The 16,977-nt window shown below is 44.1% G+C and overlaps 1 protein-coding gene across 1 annotated transcript; it reads right to left on the bottom strand.

The window, feature by feature from the left end:
* Window positions 1-903: 903 nt before the first annotated feature.
* Window positions 904-15,119, bottom strand: CCDC110 (coiled-coil domain containing 110). Its single transcript, XM_066574807.1, has 5 exons — window positions 15,095-15,119; window positions 11,702-11,757; window positions 8,348-8,428; window positions 1,752-3,068; window positions 904-1,014 (listed from the first exon to the last, which is right to left on the bottom strand). The coding sequence occupies exons 1-5, from the start codon at window positions 15,117-15,119 to the stop codon at window positions 904-906; spliced, it is 1,590 nt and encodes a 529-aa protein (XP_066430904.1).
* Window positions 15,120-16,977: the final 1,858 nt, after the last annotated feature.

The raw sequence follows: 16,977 nt of genomic DNA, 5'->3' as shown, positions 1-16,977 counted from the left end.
GGATTAAACTCGTATATCAAGGCACTACAGTATTTAACCTCAAAGAAAAAAGACAATATAGCAATGCAATAACTAAAAGATTACTGTGACTTGATATGCACAAATAAACAACTGCAAATAAAATAGGGAAAGATGCACTCAGCAATTCCACTAATCCCAAGTTACACACTTAAGACACAGAACACTTTAGTAGACAGTACACTTAGAATCATGGCATTAAAAATTTCAATTTGTTCTGCAATAATCAAGCCATCACATGGCTGTGTTGACGGAAAAGTAAAGAAGTTATGATTTTTGAAAGCAGGAAGGAAATAAAAAAAATAGAAATAATGAAAAATGGTGCAAGAGTGAAGCAGCTAACAATTGCATTTGAGTTAAGTGTAAAAGATTTACTAAAGTTAAAAGGAGTAGTACTACAAGTTAGCACCTATCCACAGGATGCTGATCCCTGCTGAGAACCATGTCGATCTCGAGAATGAGATTTCTGTCTTCCGCTCTGCCTGTCACAGCGCGGGTCACTTCTTCCCCCACAGTGACGTCACCGTAAATCGAACGCTTGCCGAGCACGCGTGGTCCGGGCTCCATTCAATCAATGGGACTGACAGATATAGCAAAGCAGGTGCCGCTCGGCTATCTCCACACTCCCACTTAAAGTGAATTGAGTGCTAGTGCAACCAGCACTTCATTCAGTTGTCTCCTCATTGTGGGGAGTGCAGTAACCCCATAGTGAGAAGCTTTGGGGACATGGAACCCCCGTTCACAAAATCGTCAGGGGTCTCCTATCTTGTGGTAACTTGTAATAGTGGTACAACCTCTTTAATTTCATCCAAACCTGCCAGATTTTTTTCTATAAATGTATTTATTTTTCCACAATGCCTCAACCACAGTCTTATTCAATCTCTGTTATAGTTCTTCAGTTCTGGAAGCTAGATCTGTTAGTTTTAGAGTAGATGGCTTGCGTCTGTAAGTTGTATCTTCATTGCTCCAACCTTCTTTTGATTCATCCTTTTTTTGCTGAAATAAAATATTTACATAAAATCGATCATTTTGTGAAATAAATTCTTTAATACAGATAACATAGCAAATTTTCCCCTGCACAATAGTTATATAAACATTAAGGTCATGTCTTCACTAAAACTTCTGCATGCGTAGCCTTTAGTGAGGTAGTCAAGGACATATAACAATATATATGACTGAGGACATAAAAGTCTAATACCTTTTACTATTAACAATTAAAAAACTGTATATACAAATATTTTGTGGATACGAAGACAACAGAACATAGAGTAAAACCATTAGGGGTACGAATATAGCTCTGGAAGGAGTTGCCCTTGTCAGGGTGGGTGCTCTGTGTTCATCTAGGACTTACAGGGACAATTCATCACATATAAGACTTTTCTACCCTACCCTTTTCCCACTATGGTACTCCTATTGGCTCCATGCTATGTTGTTTTTTCTTTCTATGTATCCACTATATTGGTGTTTGGATTGTTTTTTATATACTTGTGCGTGTGTACATATTTTTAATTGCACATAAGGAAGATGGAACACTACCTCTGCAGCCCCACCTGTTGGAAGGCAGAATACATGCAAGCCAATGTTAGACTCCTTATACAAACCTTATAACAATGATTGGGAATTGAAAACAAAGCCAGAATCCATACACAGACAGCTGTTTCGGGGGGTTTGCCCATCATCAGTATGCAGTAGGTTTTTGGCTTAGCTAGGATGCTTTTATTTTATTCTTTTACCTGCTTTGTTTTGTGGACATTTATCCTTCTAAGGTCAGAGTTTTCTTCCAGTGCCTCCTGTAACATGGACTGCAGTTCTTGCTTTTCTTTAGCGTATTTAAATAACGTTGTCTTTGTGGAATTCAACATTTTGACGAGTTTGTCTTTCTCAGCATCAATTATAGCCAGTTGTTCAGCATTTCTTTTCTTCTCTCTTTTTAAATCTTCAATTTCATTGATTAAAAATTGTTTCTCAGCAGATAAATGGTTCGTCTCATCTTGAAAATGTTTTCTTTGGGTAAGAAGCTCTTCGCATTTGTCTGTTACAGTTTTAATTTCATGGACATTTTCTACTCCATCCTGTTCTGCTTTGGATAACCTTAGCTGAAGAAAGTTTGTCTGCGTTTTTAGTCTGCTAATTTGTTCTCTGTAGCGGAGATTTTCATCCTTTAAGCACTGTTCATTAATACGTAGATGTTTTATTGCCATCTGTATTCCAACAGTCTTACTCTTGAGACGCTGCTCTTGCATATGAAGTTGATCTGATTCAGTTAAGTAACTCTCTAACTCTTGAATCCTAAATACAAAGCCATCATCCTTCTTTACGGCTATATCTCTAGCATCCACAGTCTTGAACTGTTTCTGAAGACTACAGTTTTCATGTCTTAATATATTTATTTCGTTGTCTACTTTTTTTTCAATTACTGCACAATCATGACAAACAGTGGAAGGGGTAACAGGTCTAAGATGATCAGTGTTCATGGTGGACCAACATGGACTATCCACTGAGTTTTCGCTAATTCTTGCCTCTCTTTTATGATGAAGCAAAGGCACTTCTACTTTTGTTAAATCTGCAGAATGGTCCATAAGTTGACTGACATTTCTAAATGGAGTTAAAAAGCTGCTGTCACTAATGTGTGAAGAAATACTGGTAGTTTCTAATTGACCAGATTCTACTTCTTCAGTATCAGAGTTTTTTCCTTTGGATTCACTAAGAGTCAACATTTGATCTTTAAGTAGCTGATGATCATAACCTTCAGAAATACGATAGCTAGTGTAATTTGGGCTACTCTTAGGTTGTTTATCAACTTTTACAGGTAAAGCTGTATGCTCAACTGAGGAAAGTTTAGATGACAGGTCTGATCCAAGATCTTTTTTACTTGCTGTGAGTGGGAGTTCAGATGACTTAGAGGTTGTATTATGATGTCTTTCATCACATTTTTCATTGACACGAGAAATACACAAACTATCAATTTTCTCTGGATCACTGATCTGGTCTGCCACAGGGAATGATATATACATTCTGTTTTTAATTTGACGCAGATAAGGTAAATTATTCTGGAAATATAAAAACAAATTTTTATTAATAGGTAGATTATTGCGGTTACTACTTAGAAGTCTGAACCTGTGTGTGTTGCCCCTAGACCTCTTTTAATGCACCCCATAATCCTATTTGCCTTGGCAGCAGCTGTTCTTTTCCATGGCAGTGCTACCCAGTGTTTTCACATTTGGTGTGTAATGGTGACCTATACTTTAGCTGCCCATATGCATAACTTTACATTTAGCAGTCTTAATAACCACCCTCTACTTCCCATCACTGAGCCAGTTACTTACCCACGTACACAGATTCTCGCCCAGACCGAGCATTCTCATTTTATATACCAACCTTTTATGCAGCACAGTATCAAACACTTTGGAAAAATACAGATATACAAGATCTAATGAGTCTCCCTGGTCCAGTGTAGAACTTACCTCCTCATAAAAGCTGATCAGATCAGTTTATGAGGGGTGCTCCTATCAAACCAATGCTGATATGGAGTTAGGGGGCCTACACACTGGCGATAAAATTGCACGGTTTTTGCACAATCTGAGAGTGAGTGAAAACGCAGAATTATGAAACCAATGATTTTCAATGGTTTCATTCTAATTTGCAATGTTTTCACTCATGCGATGTGGCATAAAAAAAATCATGGCATGTCCTATCTTTCTGCGTTTTGCTTCCAGAGCATGTTTCCCTATGGATCCTCCTTTTTATCGAATTGCAATGCACGAACTTGCGATTTTTGTGCAATGCATTTTTATCATTAGAAACGTCTGTTGACTTTCACGCAATAAAAATCACGTATGGCAGCGATGTGATGTGCGATTTTTCACAAGAAAAAGCATTGCTGACACTCAGAAATTACCTGAATAAAGTTGCGATTTTGCAGCGATATCACGATTGCCAGTATGAAAGAGCATTTATACAGCTATTTTCATTGAGGTACTCCAGGATAGTATCTCTTAGAAACCCTTCAACATTTTACTCACCAAAGAATTTAGACTTACCGGCCTACAGTTTTTAGGTTCACTTTTTGACCCCTTTTGCAATATTGGCAGCACAAGTGCTATGCGCAAATCCAGTGGAACAGACCCTGCCATTATGGATGGAGTCCTTAAATATAAGAAACAATGGTCTATCACATTACTTAATTCCCTTAGAACCCGGAGGTGTATGCCATCGGGACCTGGCGATTTGTCTATTCTAATCTTTTTAAGGTGCTCTGCATTTTTTCCTGGGTTAGACTGATAACATTTACTGGAGAGTTTACTTCATCACTCTCAATTTCATCTAGCATTTCATGCTCCTGAGTCAATACACTGGCAAACTATTTAACAGATTTGCTTTGTCGTCATCACCCTCTACAAGTTTTTAAAGGATCAGCACTTTCCATTTTAAACTTTTTACTATTTATATAATTTAACAGTTTAGGGTTAGTTTTACTCTCTTTGCAGTGAGTGTCTCCCACGTCGCTGCTTTTATTTTCTTCTTACATACAGTATTTTCCGGCATATAAGACGTCGGGGCGTATAAGATGACCCCCGACTTTTCGTCTTATATGCCGGGAATATAGTGGGAAAAAAAAAAAATCAATACTCACCTCCAGCGGCGCTGCTGCAGGCTGTCGCTCCCCCGTGCACGATAGCAGAGCATTGCTTTCTGCAAGCGGGGCTTGAATGACGTCATGAATGGCTGTGATTGGCTAACGTCAGACTAAGTTAGCCAATCAGAGTATTAGCTTTCTGGAGGAGGGGCATTCAAGCCCCACTTGCAGAAGGCAATGCTCTGCGGATGTGCACGGGGGAGCAACAGCCTGCACCAGTCCTGCCGGAGGTGAGTATTCATTTCTTTTCCGGACACTGTATACCCGGCGTATAAGACGACCCCAGACTGCAGAGAAGATTTTTCGGGGTTAAAAGGTCGTCTTATACGCTGGAAAATAGGGTAATTTATTTTCTTGATTGTCTGATTGCTTTAGTAGTTTAAATGCTTGGTTTTTGTGGTTCATTGCCACCTTTACATCTTTATTGAGTAATATTGGCTCTCTCCTATTCCTAAAGGCCCATTTACATGGGACGAATGTTGGGCATTTGTCCCTGTGTGTACTCACTCCCATGCTGCTGCACAGGAGCGAGTATCGCTGGCTCTCTGACAGAGTGGCCAGCACGGAGCTGGGGCGGCTGGAGCAGATTTCACTCCTCATTCTTCCCCACCCCTCTCCATTCACTTAACACAGCGGCCATTCAGTACTGAACGGCTGCTGTTTACACTGAACGATCATTGGTCAGGATTTTAAGCTGCATAAAATCCTGAATGATGATCATACAGTGTAAACATCAGCTGTTCAGTACTGAACGGCCGCAGTGTTAAGTGAATGGGAAAGGGCAGGGGAGAGCGAGGACAGAAATCTACTCCAGCCTCCCCGGCCCCCCTGCTGAGCGAGCCAACGATACTCGCTCCTCTGTAACAGCACGGGAGCGAGTACATGCAAGGACGAGTGTCGTGTCAGGCATTGTTTGCCCAACATTCGTCGCCGTGTAAATGGGCCTTAACCTTTTTATTCCTGTGAGTATTTAGGGTGCATTCACATATTGCAGAAATGCGACGTTTTTCCCCTCTACACATGAACACGATTTGTTTAATATCATTCACTTTAATAGTAAATGTTTACGCTGCATTTACTCAGCAGCATTCCTGCTACTGAAAAACTTCGGTGTTTCTGCAACGTGTGAACGCACCCTAAGGGTGACAACCCACTACAGTTTCTTTTCACTGCGAAATTTGCAGCGTTTTTTTTTCTGCAGGGGTCTATGGGACTTTTAAAGGGGTTCTGACATCAAAAAAAAAAAATTGTACTCACCTTGCCTGGCCTGGCCCGATCGCCAGGCATGTCCCCTCCAGCCGGCATCTTCCCTCCAGCCGGCATCTTCTTCTGTGCCTTTAAAGCAGAGCAGGAGCGGTCAAAAAGACCGCTTCCTGCTCTGGTCCGTCCGTCAGGCACTTCCGAGGTCAACGGACGGACCGCCACAGCAAGCACGTCACAAGCAGTGCTTGCTGTGGGCGGCCCGTCCGTCCGGCTGAACTCCGGAGTGCTGCGCATGCGCAGTGGAGACGCAGCCCGTCCTGACTCCTGTCAGAGGGCACCTCTCCACTGCGCATGCGCGCGATCCCGGAGCGGCGCGGCTCGTGCAGACAGAAGAAGAGGAGCAGCGCCTGCCGGGAGATGACCCCCCGATGTCAACAACAACAGAAGACAAGGTAAGTATTATCTTTTTATGCTTTAGCAGCCATTAAACCGTGGGTTCCCTGGGTCCATTAGGCACACCAGGGAACAATGGCTGCTAAAGCATAAAAACATTATTCATGTCAGAACCCCTTTAATGTTAAAATCGCGATTGCGCAAAATTGCAATTTACCGCGAAATCGCGATTTTAACATTACAAGTCCCATAGTCCCCTACAGAAAGAAAAACGCTGCGAATTCCGCAGTGAAAAAAAAAACTGTAGTGGGTAGTCACCCTAAAGCTGCTTTAAAAAATTTCCCATTTATTGTCTGTACTCTTATTTGTGAGGACCTTGCCCCAGTCAATAAAGGTCGCTGTTTGAACTTTGCCTTCCAAAAATGTTTCATTTTTGTAGCGCTCTGATAGAAATCCCTATTGAAAGACAAGTGCAAAATATATTATGGCCACTATTTCCTAGGTGCCCCCCGACATGCACTCATGTTACACTGTCAGGCCTATTAGATCAGTCCAAAATAGCTGCCTCTCCAGTTGGGTCCTGTACAAGCTGGGAAAGGCAATTATCTTTAGTTATAGAAACTAATTTCCGTTATGAGATCCACAATCAATGTTGACCAAAGCACCTAAACCATTAGGGCTAATGCCCACGAATGGATTTTCACCGCAGTTCCCGCAGCGCAAATCTGCTGCTATGAGGTTCTATTGAACCTAATAGCTTTTCTGCCAGCCAATGCCGACTTGCTGAATTTTACCACGGATTTCCGCAGTGAGAAATAAATCGCAGCATGTTCTATTTTCCACAGATTTACGCCTCGGGAGGTCTCAATTAATATAGTATTAATGGAGACTGTGGAAAAACATGTGTTTTTCCACGATCGCCAGAAGGCGTGTTGTGTTTACCACCACGGTACTCCCGCGGCTTAAATCTGCGGGCGTATCCCGCTACGGCTGTGGGCATGAGGCCTTAGACAGAATAATAAAAATCTGCTTAAGTATTTATTACCCCTCCCTCTATCCCAAAAATGGTACTAATAAAGACTACAGCTCACCCAACAACAAATAGGCCTTCACACAACCTCATTCACAGAGAATTAATAAATATAATGTTGTGGCTATGAGAATATGTCAACAGAAAGTTATTTAGTTGAAGATGAAAAACAACATACATTTGGCATCGCTATAGTCACACTGATCAGTGGAATAAAGCTGGCATCTCATTATCACCATATTGTAAAGATTGTAAAAATGAAATCCAAAAACAATGGGGCAATTGTGTTTTTCCCCCCCAATTTACCACCACTTAAAAATGTTTTAAAGTTTTTCAATTCATTAAACGTTAAAGTGCTACCATAATACAACTCGCCTCACAAAAATTCCTAATAAGGAAGGCTACCTACACAAAGGCATGGGCGATAGCGGGTCGAGTTTCTTGTGAATGTGCAATTTACTCATAGTTGCGGGGCGGTTTTTTAGGCAAAAACGCCTTGCATCTCTTCTGTGAAATTTCAATTCTCTTGCGGGAGTTTCACGAGCATTAGGGGATCGGAAGTGTTTACCATTGGTTTCAATGCGAAACGTCGCATTGCAATTGCATGGACATTGCACGGCATGTGATGCATTAAAGGTCCCATTGAAATCAATGGGCAAGGAATTCTGAGAAATGCAAAAAGACAGAGCATGCCATGATTTTTTCTCTCACCACAAGGCAGTGCCATTCACAAGCTTTGGAATGATGTTGAGAGATGCGGGACAACCGTAGTCAGGTCATGGCATGGGTCAGGATCTGAATGAACTGCAGAGCAGCTGCAAATACGTAACACCCCTTTACCTTTTTGGGGTGTGCTCTGGGACCTGCCATAGCCATAAATTGATCGTAGCGGTGGGCCACAGATGGTAAAAGCTAATCTGTGACAAGTCTGATAGGTGGTTTTGGTAGTTATGGCTCAGGGTGGCCTCCCAAGAAGAACATATTATAATCTATGACTTCATCTAACAAAGTTGTATTACAGAAATACCATAATCATCAGAGGATAAAAACGTAACAATAAAACATACCATATCTTTACTTTTTGGTGTACTGGTCATTTGATATTCCTTAATACTTCGACTTAGAGTACTCTTAATGTCTGAGTAGACCTGTAAAAACAAATATAACCTTACTTGCTTATTAGAGATGAGCGAACGTACTCGTCCGAGCTTGATGCTCGGGCGAATATTAGGGTGTTCGGGATGTTCGTTATTCGTAACGAACACCACACGATGTTCGGATGTTCGTCTATATGCGCTCAATGGGGCCGGCGGCAGCAGCGCCAACCCCATTGAGAACATATAGAAGACAAATCCTTCTTCTCTGCCACAGCTGTAACAGCTGTGACAGAGAAGAACGATGTTTGCCCATTGAATTCAATGGAACCGGCAATACAGCCGACTCCACTGAATGCAATGGGCTGCCGGCGATCGCGGGATGAATTGTCGGAAAGGGGTTAAATATATAAGCCCTTTCCTGCAATTCATCCAGAAATGTGTAAAAATAAAAAATATATATATACTCACCTGGTGCCGACAGACGGAGTTCAGCGCGGCAGGCTGCAGTTCTCCTGAACTGCTCTGAACAGCTGTGAGTAGTATTCAGCAGCCGGGGATTTAAAATCCCCGCCTGCTGAATAAGATGCCTCTGAATGGTCACAGCCTGACCAATCAGAGGCCAGCCCTCACTCACACCCATTCATGAATTCATGAATGGGTGAGTGAGGGCTGCCTCTGATTGGCTCAGGGGCAGCTCTCCTGCCCCTGAGCCAATCAGAGGCAGCCCTCACTCACCCATTCATGAATTCATGAATGGGTGTGAGTGAGGGCTGGCCTCTGATTGGTCAGGCTGTGACCATTCAGAGGCATCTTATTCAGCAGGCGGGGATTTTAAATCCCCGGCTGCTGAATACTACTAACAGCTGTTAAGAGCAGTTCAGGAGAACTGCAGCCTGCCGCGCTGAACTCCGTCTGTCGGCACCAGGTGAGTATATATATATTTTTTATTTTTACACATTTCTGGATGAATTGCAGGAAAGGGCTTATATAGTTAACCCCTTTCCGACAATTCATCCCGCGATCGCCGGCAGCCCATTGCATTCAGTGGAGTCGGCTGTATTGACGGCTCCATTGAATTCAATGGGCTAACATCGTTCTTCTCTGCCACAGCTGTTACAGCTGTGGCAGAGGAGAACTTGCTGTGTCGTTCCCATCATTTTCTTGAATTGCCAAGATTTTCACACATGAAAACCTTAGCGAGCATCGGCGAAATACAAAAATGTTCCGGTCGCCCATTGACTTCAATGGGGTTCGTTATTCGAAACGAACACCCGAACATCGCGGGAAGTTCGTTTCGAATAACGCGAACCCGAACATTTTGGTGTTCGCTCATCTTTATTGCTTATACAATACTTTCCTTGTAGCTTGAGAGTACAACATAATAACTAAGCACATTTTAGTTAACCCCTTCCTGAACTGTGCCGTAATAATCAGTGGCGTAGAGTTGGTGATTCTCACATGGTGCAGTGCCCGTGCTGGAGCTATGCCCACACCATCACATGCAGATGTTGGCTGCAGTACACAGCTAACATATTGCGTTCATGGTCGGCATTGGAGATAACTGTAATATGGACCATTTATCCGGCTCCGTTCAGATTTCTGGACAAGTGCAATGTTGTCATTGAGACCTCGTGTGGGTCCAAATCACCAAATACAAAATACCAACTTGGCATAGTGACATAAAAAAAGAAAAGTGGTAAGCTGAACTTTAAGCCCACCTTCACAGGGGCCGGAAATGCAACGGCTTTTCCGCTATAGAAATTGTTGCGGAAATTACACAGCGTTTACAGTACAAACCACCTAGAAATTTCAGAAGTCTCATTCACATGGTGCAGGAATTTTCTGCAACAAAAAAAGCTGCAGTATTTAAAAAAAGCAAAAAACAATGGATTCTAAATCCATAGAATGTCTATCTATGCTGCGGAATGATTTTGTTGAATTAGTGGTATTCAGTTGCAGAATGCCCGCAGCGATTCCATGGCCTTAGGCCAGCTTCACACGAGGGGAATATGCTGCAGAATCTCCGCTGTTGGAATCATTGTGGAAATTTAGCAGTATTTACAGTACAAGCCATGTGAAGATTTTAAAAATCTTCACATGGAGCAGATATTTTCCGTAAGAAATCCGCAGTTATTCAAAGTTTCTGCAGATTCTAAATCCACAGCAAGTTTATTTTTGCTGCGGCTTTAAACCCTTGAAATACAACGGTTAAATCCAGCAAAAGAATTGCAATAAAAAACGTGGCCGAATACACACCATTTAGACCACGGTGGATTTATAGCATAAATGCTGTGGGTTTTCTCTTGCGGAATGCCCAGCTGCAAATATGCACTCTATCAAGATAGCCTTTTGTCATGGATTTACTGGTAGAAAAGCTGCAGATTTGTAATCTCCTCCACATGGCTTGTACAGTAAATGCAATGGAATTGCTGCAGCTATTCTGGCAGAAGAAAATGAATTTAATGAATGGTTGTGATTGGTTCATCGAGCGCTGGCTCTGATTGGCTGAGCCGTGGCACTCGAGAAACAAGAGCTTCCTGGAGGCTGGGATTTTCAAACTCCTGACCAGGAAGCTCTGCTGGCGTTTAACCCTTTGCAATCCAATTTTCGATTCAGGGTTTCCTAGGAGGCTTTGTCATTCTGCCATTTTACAATGGTGCCATCTGCTGGCTAGAGCCAGTCCTGCAGTATGTGACATGCTGGAGAGGCCCCCAACAACAGAGTGGCCAGTAATATACATTACCCTGCCGGACGTCTTCCGCCATCGAAGCTGTACGGGCTTCAATCAGAATGTTGGAAGATGTCAGACAATGGATTTGAAAGGATTAAACTACTGGGAAGCTTCGGGAGAAGTGCGGTGGAGCAGACAGCGCCTCTGATGTGATGATTTTATTTTTTTAACTGTAGCTAGGGCTTAGTTTACGGCTCAAACAGTAGGATTTCCCACTGTAAAGGTACCACACGAAAACCGCGTTTTTGTGCGATGCCACACATAGAAAGGCTCCAAAGGGAAACATGGGCTACAAAAAAAAAAATTAATCACAAATCGTGGCTGTATGGAGCATGCCGCGATTTCGTATTCTAGCAATGTAGCAGACTACAAAACATCGCTCATGTGAAAGAACCCATTTAAATCCATGGGCTTCTCATACATGCGTTTTGTAGCACAGTTGCATTGCTACAAAATTGCGCGATTTTGTAGCCCGTGGGAAAGCAGCCTTTATGTAATAGCTCTAATTGCCAGGCTATACTGCAACATTGGCTTGTTCATTAAGAGCTTAATATTTCCAACAATTAAAAGATACATGGAGACAACAAAAGTACCTCTAATAATGACTGTGAACTGCTCGAAAGTTCCTCATCTATGTCAAAAGATTTCCCTAAAAAAAAAAGAAGACATATTTTGATTTTATCCAAATTTTTTACACTTTTTAGAAAGCATGACACGACAAACAAATGAGAGCAGGATGATATATTCTGTATGACACACAAAGCTAGTGGCAGATCACATTCTGCTAATACACGTGCTGACCATTCTGTTCTAAGAAGGCTATGTATTAGAATGGGCACTACGGGGGGGTATATTAGGGCTAGAATTTGCAATTACTCTTGCCACTTTTGAAAAATGTCAAGTAAAGTTGGTAGGGTTTGCAGGGAGGAGTTGGTCTGTATCTCTCCAACAGATTTACTAATCCTAAAGACAAAAATGAGCACAATGTTTTTATAGCAGTTGTACATTTCATTTTCTGTTCTTGAGCAGCCCGAAATGTGTCATATTAAGAGGTGTGCAGCTCCTAATAAACTGGCGCGTTTTAGGCCTGTGCACTTCAGATTAAAAGTAGCGCACAAGACGTCAGTCTTAACCCTTTCCAATCCAATTTGTATCCTGGTTTTCCTAGGGGGCTTACTCTTTTATGCCATTATACAACAGCGCTATATGCTGGCCAAAGCCAATACTGCATGAGGCAACACGTTGGATAGGCTAAGACAGCAGAGAGGCTGGCAATATACAGTAAGAAAACCCAGACAGACTTCTTCCAACATCAGAGCTGTACAGCCCTAAATCATAATGTCTTAAGACATCAGACAGTGGATTGGAAAGGGTTAAAGGGGTTGTCCCGCGCCGAAACGGGTTTTGTTTTTTTTAACAGCCCCCCCGTTTGGCGCGAGACAAACCCGATGCAGGGACCTAAAAAAAAATCCGCACAGCGCTTACCTGAATCCCCGCGCTCCGGTGACTTCTTACTTACCCGGTGAAGATGGCCGCCGGGATCTTCACCCTCGGTGGACCGCAGGGCTTCTGTGCGGTCCATTGCCGATTCCAGCCTCCTGATTGGCTGGAATCGGCACGTGACGGGGCAGAGCTACACGGAGCTGCTCTCCGGCACGAGCGGCCCCATTGAGAAAAGAAGAAGACCGGACTGCGCAAGCGCGTCTAATCCGGCGATTAGACGCTGAAAATTAGACGGCACCATGGAGACGAGGACGCCAGCAACGGAACAGGTCAGTGAAAAACTTCTGATAACTTCTGCATGGCTCATAATTAATGCACAATGTATATTACAAAGTGCATTAATATGGCCATACAGAAGTGTATAGACCCACTTGCTGCCGCGGGACAACCCCTTTAATAAATCTTCCCTTATCGGTGGTTCGGTGCAGGCACTAATATCACAGATACTGATATGCTAGAGCTGTAGTTTTACATTTGGGCACTGTATGGCGGTGTTTCAGTACATAGACTAGTATAATGTGAGAGCTGTATAAGGCCATGTTTTGGAAATAACATGGCAATATATTATGCAATCAGAAAAAAAGGGAAAAAAACACTTCAGCGCTCTGTTAAACTATGTCGATATATATCAGAATCTTACTTGTTTGGGGGTGCCCGATCTCCTGGCACCCCTCACATCCAGAGAAGCAGAAAACCCAGTAGAAAGAAGCGTGTTCTTGTAGGTCACATTTAATAATTAAAAAAAAAAAAAAATTTACAATGCTGCGACGCGTTTCGGCTTATACCAAGCCTTTCTCAAGCCTTGTCACCTTCTGCCGCTCTCCCTCTGGGATGTCTCAGGACCGTTGATCTGTGAATAACCTAATCTAGGTATTGGAGGCTCACGTGGACCAACAAACTGACCGGTTCCTATATCCTAGGACCGGTTCAGTTGCGGTGAGTCCCCCTCTAAACCAGTTCCTTTTCTGCTTTTCCTTATACACCACTGGAGCGCCGTTTCTGACCTATATTGTTTTATGGCAATATATTACATATAAGCCCATTATTTGGACTCTGAGAGGCAGTTTAATTGGGTATTATTGTATCTTGACACCACCAGGAAGTCCTGGTGAAGACAAGAGTGACAGGGGGGTGACGTCTCCTGTAGCTGATTGGCTGCCGACATCGCTCCCCTGCAGGTCCTGAGCGTTCAGTATAATAGTGCCCTGATGTAAGCTCCCCGCTGATGGTCAGAGCAGCGTTCAGAAGTGCAACCAATGGAAGTGGATTGGTGTTTCAGTCTCAGCTCTCTGTATCATGCTGTTTCCATAACTCCAACTCACTTCTTTAATAGTTACAGCACAGCCTGCTCGGACGTTCCCAGATTCCCAGCCATCTCGGCCTCTGTTTACAAAAGGTATTGCCATTTCGGCCATTAAAGGGGTTTTCCGGGTAAACATAGTACTATTGATAATTATTCTCAGGATATTGATCAGCCAGTTGTCAGTTTAACTATACATTTCCAGGCGGAATAACAGAGGTAAAACCATTGATAAACCAACTTCTGCAACAGGTAGCCGGCCTGCCGCTGCAACACCAGAGATCGATGGGAACATTGATCTACGCTGTTTCCTCCTACATACTGCAAAAGGCTGATGAGTTGCCATGGCAACTGGACGCCAGATACTGGTGTCACGGCTTACCACTGCCTATGAATGCTATTGTAAGCAATAAGGAATTGCAATGCAGAAGTACTGCAATGCATTATCACAGCTGTTATGGTTCAAGTCCCCTACAGGGACGTAAAAAATGTAAAAAAAAATAAAATAAAAATAGTGTAAGAAAAATAACAAAAAACCCAACCTTTTTTACGCACTTTCCCCTATTTGTATAAAAAAAAAAAAGTACACATATATGGTATCCTCGTATGTGTAGCGACCTGTAGAATAAATTGAGCACACTACGGCAAAAACTGTGAACAAAAACGACCTAAGGAACTGAGGCAAAAAGCTTAATATGTTCGTTTTGCCTCCCCAAAAAAATGCAATAAAAGTTGCCATTTTAGAAAAAGCTTTTATTATGCAAACAAAATAATTTTGGTATCGTTGTGTAATTGTACCAACCCGCAAAAAAAATGCATCATGATTAACGATGTGTAAGAAAAAAATAAAAATGTAGGTTTTCTCTGCCTGCTACAAAAAAGTTTTACAATACATTATATGTACCCAATAATGCTACCAATAAAAACTAGTTTGTCGCGTTACAGACAAGCCCTCCTGCGGCCGCCGTGCCCAGGACAACAGTACAAATGTTATGGCTTTTGAAAATTTAAGAAAATCCTCAAAAAAATGCTGTGTCACTTGGGCCAAAATAGGCCGCGTCACTAAGGGGTTAAAGAGTGAGGCTCCCATCTATCAGTCACAGCGGGGCCTCTAGGACAGCAGGGGGCAGCAGTGGGAGGAAATGCCGGTAATAACAGTCACAGTGCCCTCACACAGCCATACCTGCGCTCTCCGGCGGCTCCGCCATGTTTGTCCTGGGCTCCGCTAACAGCCGCTCCGCCTCGCGCTTCCCGCCAAACAGCAGCAGCCGTTTATTCCCTCGTCGCGCGGCACCGCGGAGCAAAGCGCGGAAGAGCAGCTGCTGCCGGCTGTGTGAGTGTGTGAGGTAACCATGGCGGGCCGCCGCTAGCTGTGTTACCATAGACGTACATGAGGTAATCACATGGCCGCCCTCCTTCTCGTCATTACATTATTGTAAGCTCTCCGGGGGTGTAGATAATGGAGGTTCTCCGTCCATGTGCCCGCGGTGGAGGCTCCTACTCCTCTCACACAACTGGGGCTGTGGAGATTGAATTGCTTTTCCATCCCAACAACTATTTTATTTAATGAGTTTTATGTAAATGAGATTAAGTGTCTCCTGTTAATTGGAGAACATTTTGTACAGCTTCGTGCCGCCATCTTCCTGCTGAGGTAATCTTCGTACCGCTTGGGTGCGGTTAGATAAACCAGACCTGCGTACGACCACTACATGCGCTGTTACCGGGCTGGCTGCGGTTTTCTTTTTACACGGTTACCGCCCTGAGCTACACTGTGAATAGACCCTACCACCCTCCGCTACACTGTGAATAGACCCTACCGCCCTCCGCTACACTGTGAATAGACCCTACCGCCCTCCGCTACACTGTGAATAGACCCTACCGCCCTGAGCTACACTGTGAATAGACCCTACCGCCCTCCGCTACACTGTGAATAGACCCTACCGCCCTGCGCTACGCTGTAAATAGACCCTACCGCCCTGCGCTACGCTGTGAATAGACCCTACCGCCCTGCGCTACGCTGTGAATAGACCCTACCGCCCTGCGCTACGCTGTGAATAGACCCTACCGCCCTCCGCTACGCTGTGAATAGACCCTACCGCCCTCCGCTACGCTGTGAATATATCCTACCGCCCTCCGCTACGCTGTGAATATATCCTACCGCCCTCCGCTACGCTGTGAATATACCCTACCGCCCTCTGCTACGCTGTGAATATACCCTACCGCCCTCCGCTACGCTGTGAATATACCCTACCGCCCTGAGCTACACTGTGAATAGACCCTACCGCCCTCCGCTACACTGTGAATAGATCCTACCGCCTTCCGCTACACTGTGAATAGACCCTACCACCCTCCGCTACACTGTGAATAGACCCTACCGCCCTGAGCTACACTGTGAATAGACCGTACTGCCCTGAGCTACACTGTGAATAGACCCTACCGCCCTCCGCTACACTGTGAATAGACCCTACCGCCCTCCGCTACACTGTGAATAGACCCTACCGCCCTGCGCTACGCTGTAAATAGACCCTACCGCCCTGCGCTACGCTGTAAATAGACCCTACCGCCCTCCGCTACGCTGTGAATATACCCTACCGCCCTCCGCTACGCTGTGAATATACTCTACCGCCCGCAGCTACGCTGTGAATATACCCTACCGCCCGCAGCTACGCTGTGAATATACCCTACCGCCCTCCGCTACGCTGTGAATATACCCTACCGCCCTCCGCTACGCTGTGAATATACCCTACCGCCCTCAGCTACGCTGTGAATATACCCTACCGCCCTCAGCTACGCTGTGAATATACCCTACCGCCCTCCGCTACGCTGTGAATATACCCTACCGCCCTCCGCTACACTGTGAATAGACCCTACCGCCCTCAGCTACACTGTGAATAGACCCTACCGCCCTCCGCTACACTGTGAATAGACCCTACCGCCCTCCGCTACACTGTGAATAGACCCTACCGCCCTGCGCTACGCTGTAAATAGACCCTACCGCCCTGCGCTACGCTGTGAATAGACCCTACCGCCCTGCGCTACGCTGTGAATAGACCCTACCGCCCTCCG

The sequence above is a fragment of the Eleutherodactylus coqui genome, chromosome 7 (assembly GCF_035609145.1).
Source record: "Eleutherodactylus coqui strain aEleCoq1 chromosome 7, aEleCoq1.hap1, whole genome shotgun sequence".
Lineage (NCBI taxonomy): Eukaryota > Metazoa > Chordata > Amphibia > Anura > Eleutherodactylidae > Eleutherodactylus > Eleutherodactylus coqui.
Note: the sequence above shows the minus strand (reverse complement) of the source record. Positions and strands in the feature narration are given on the sequence as shown.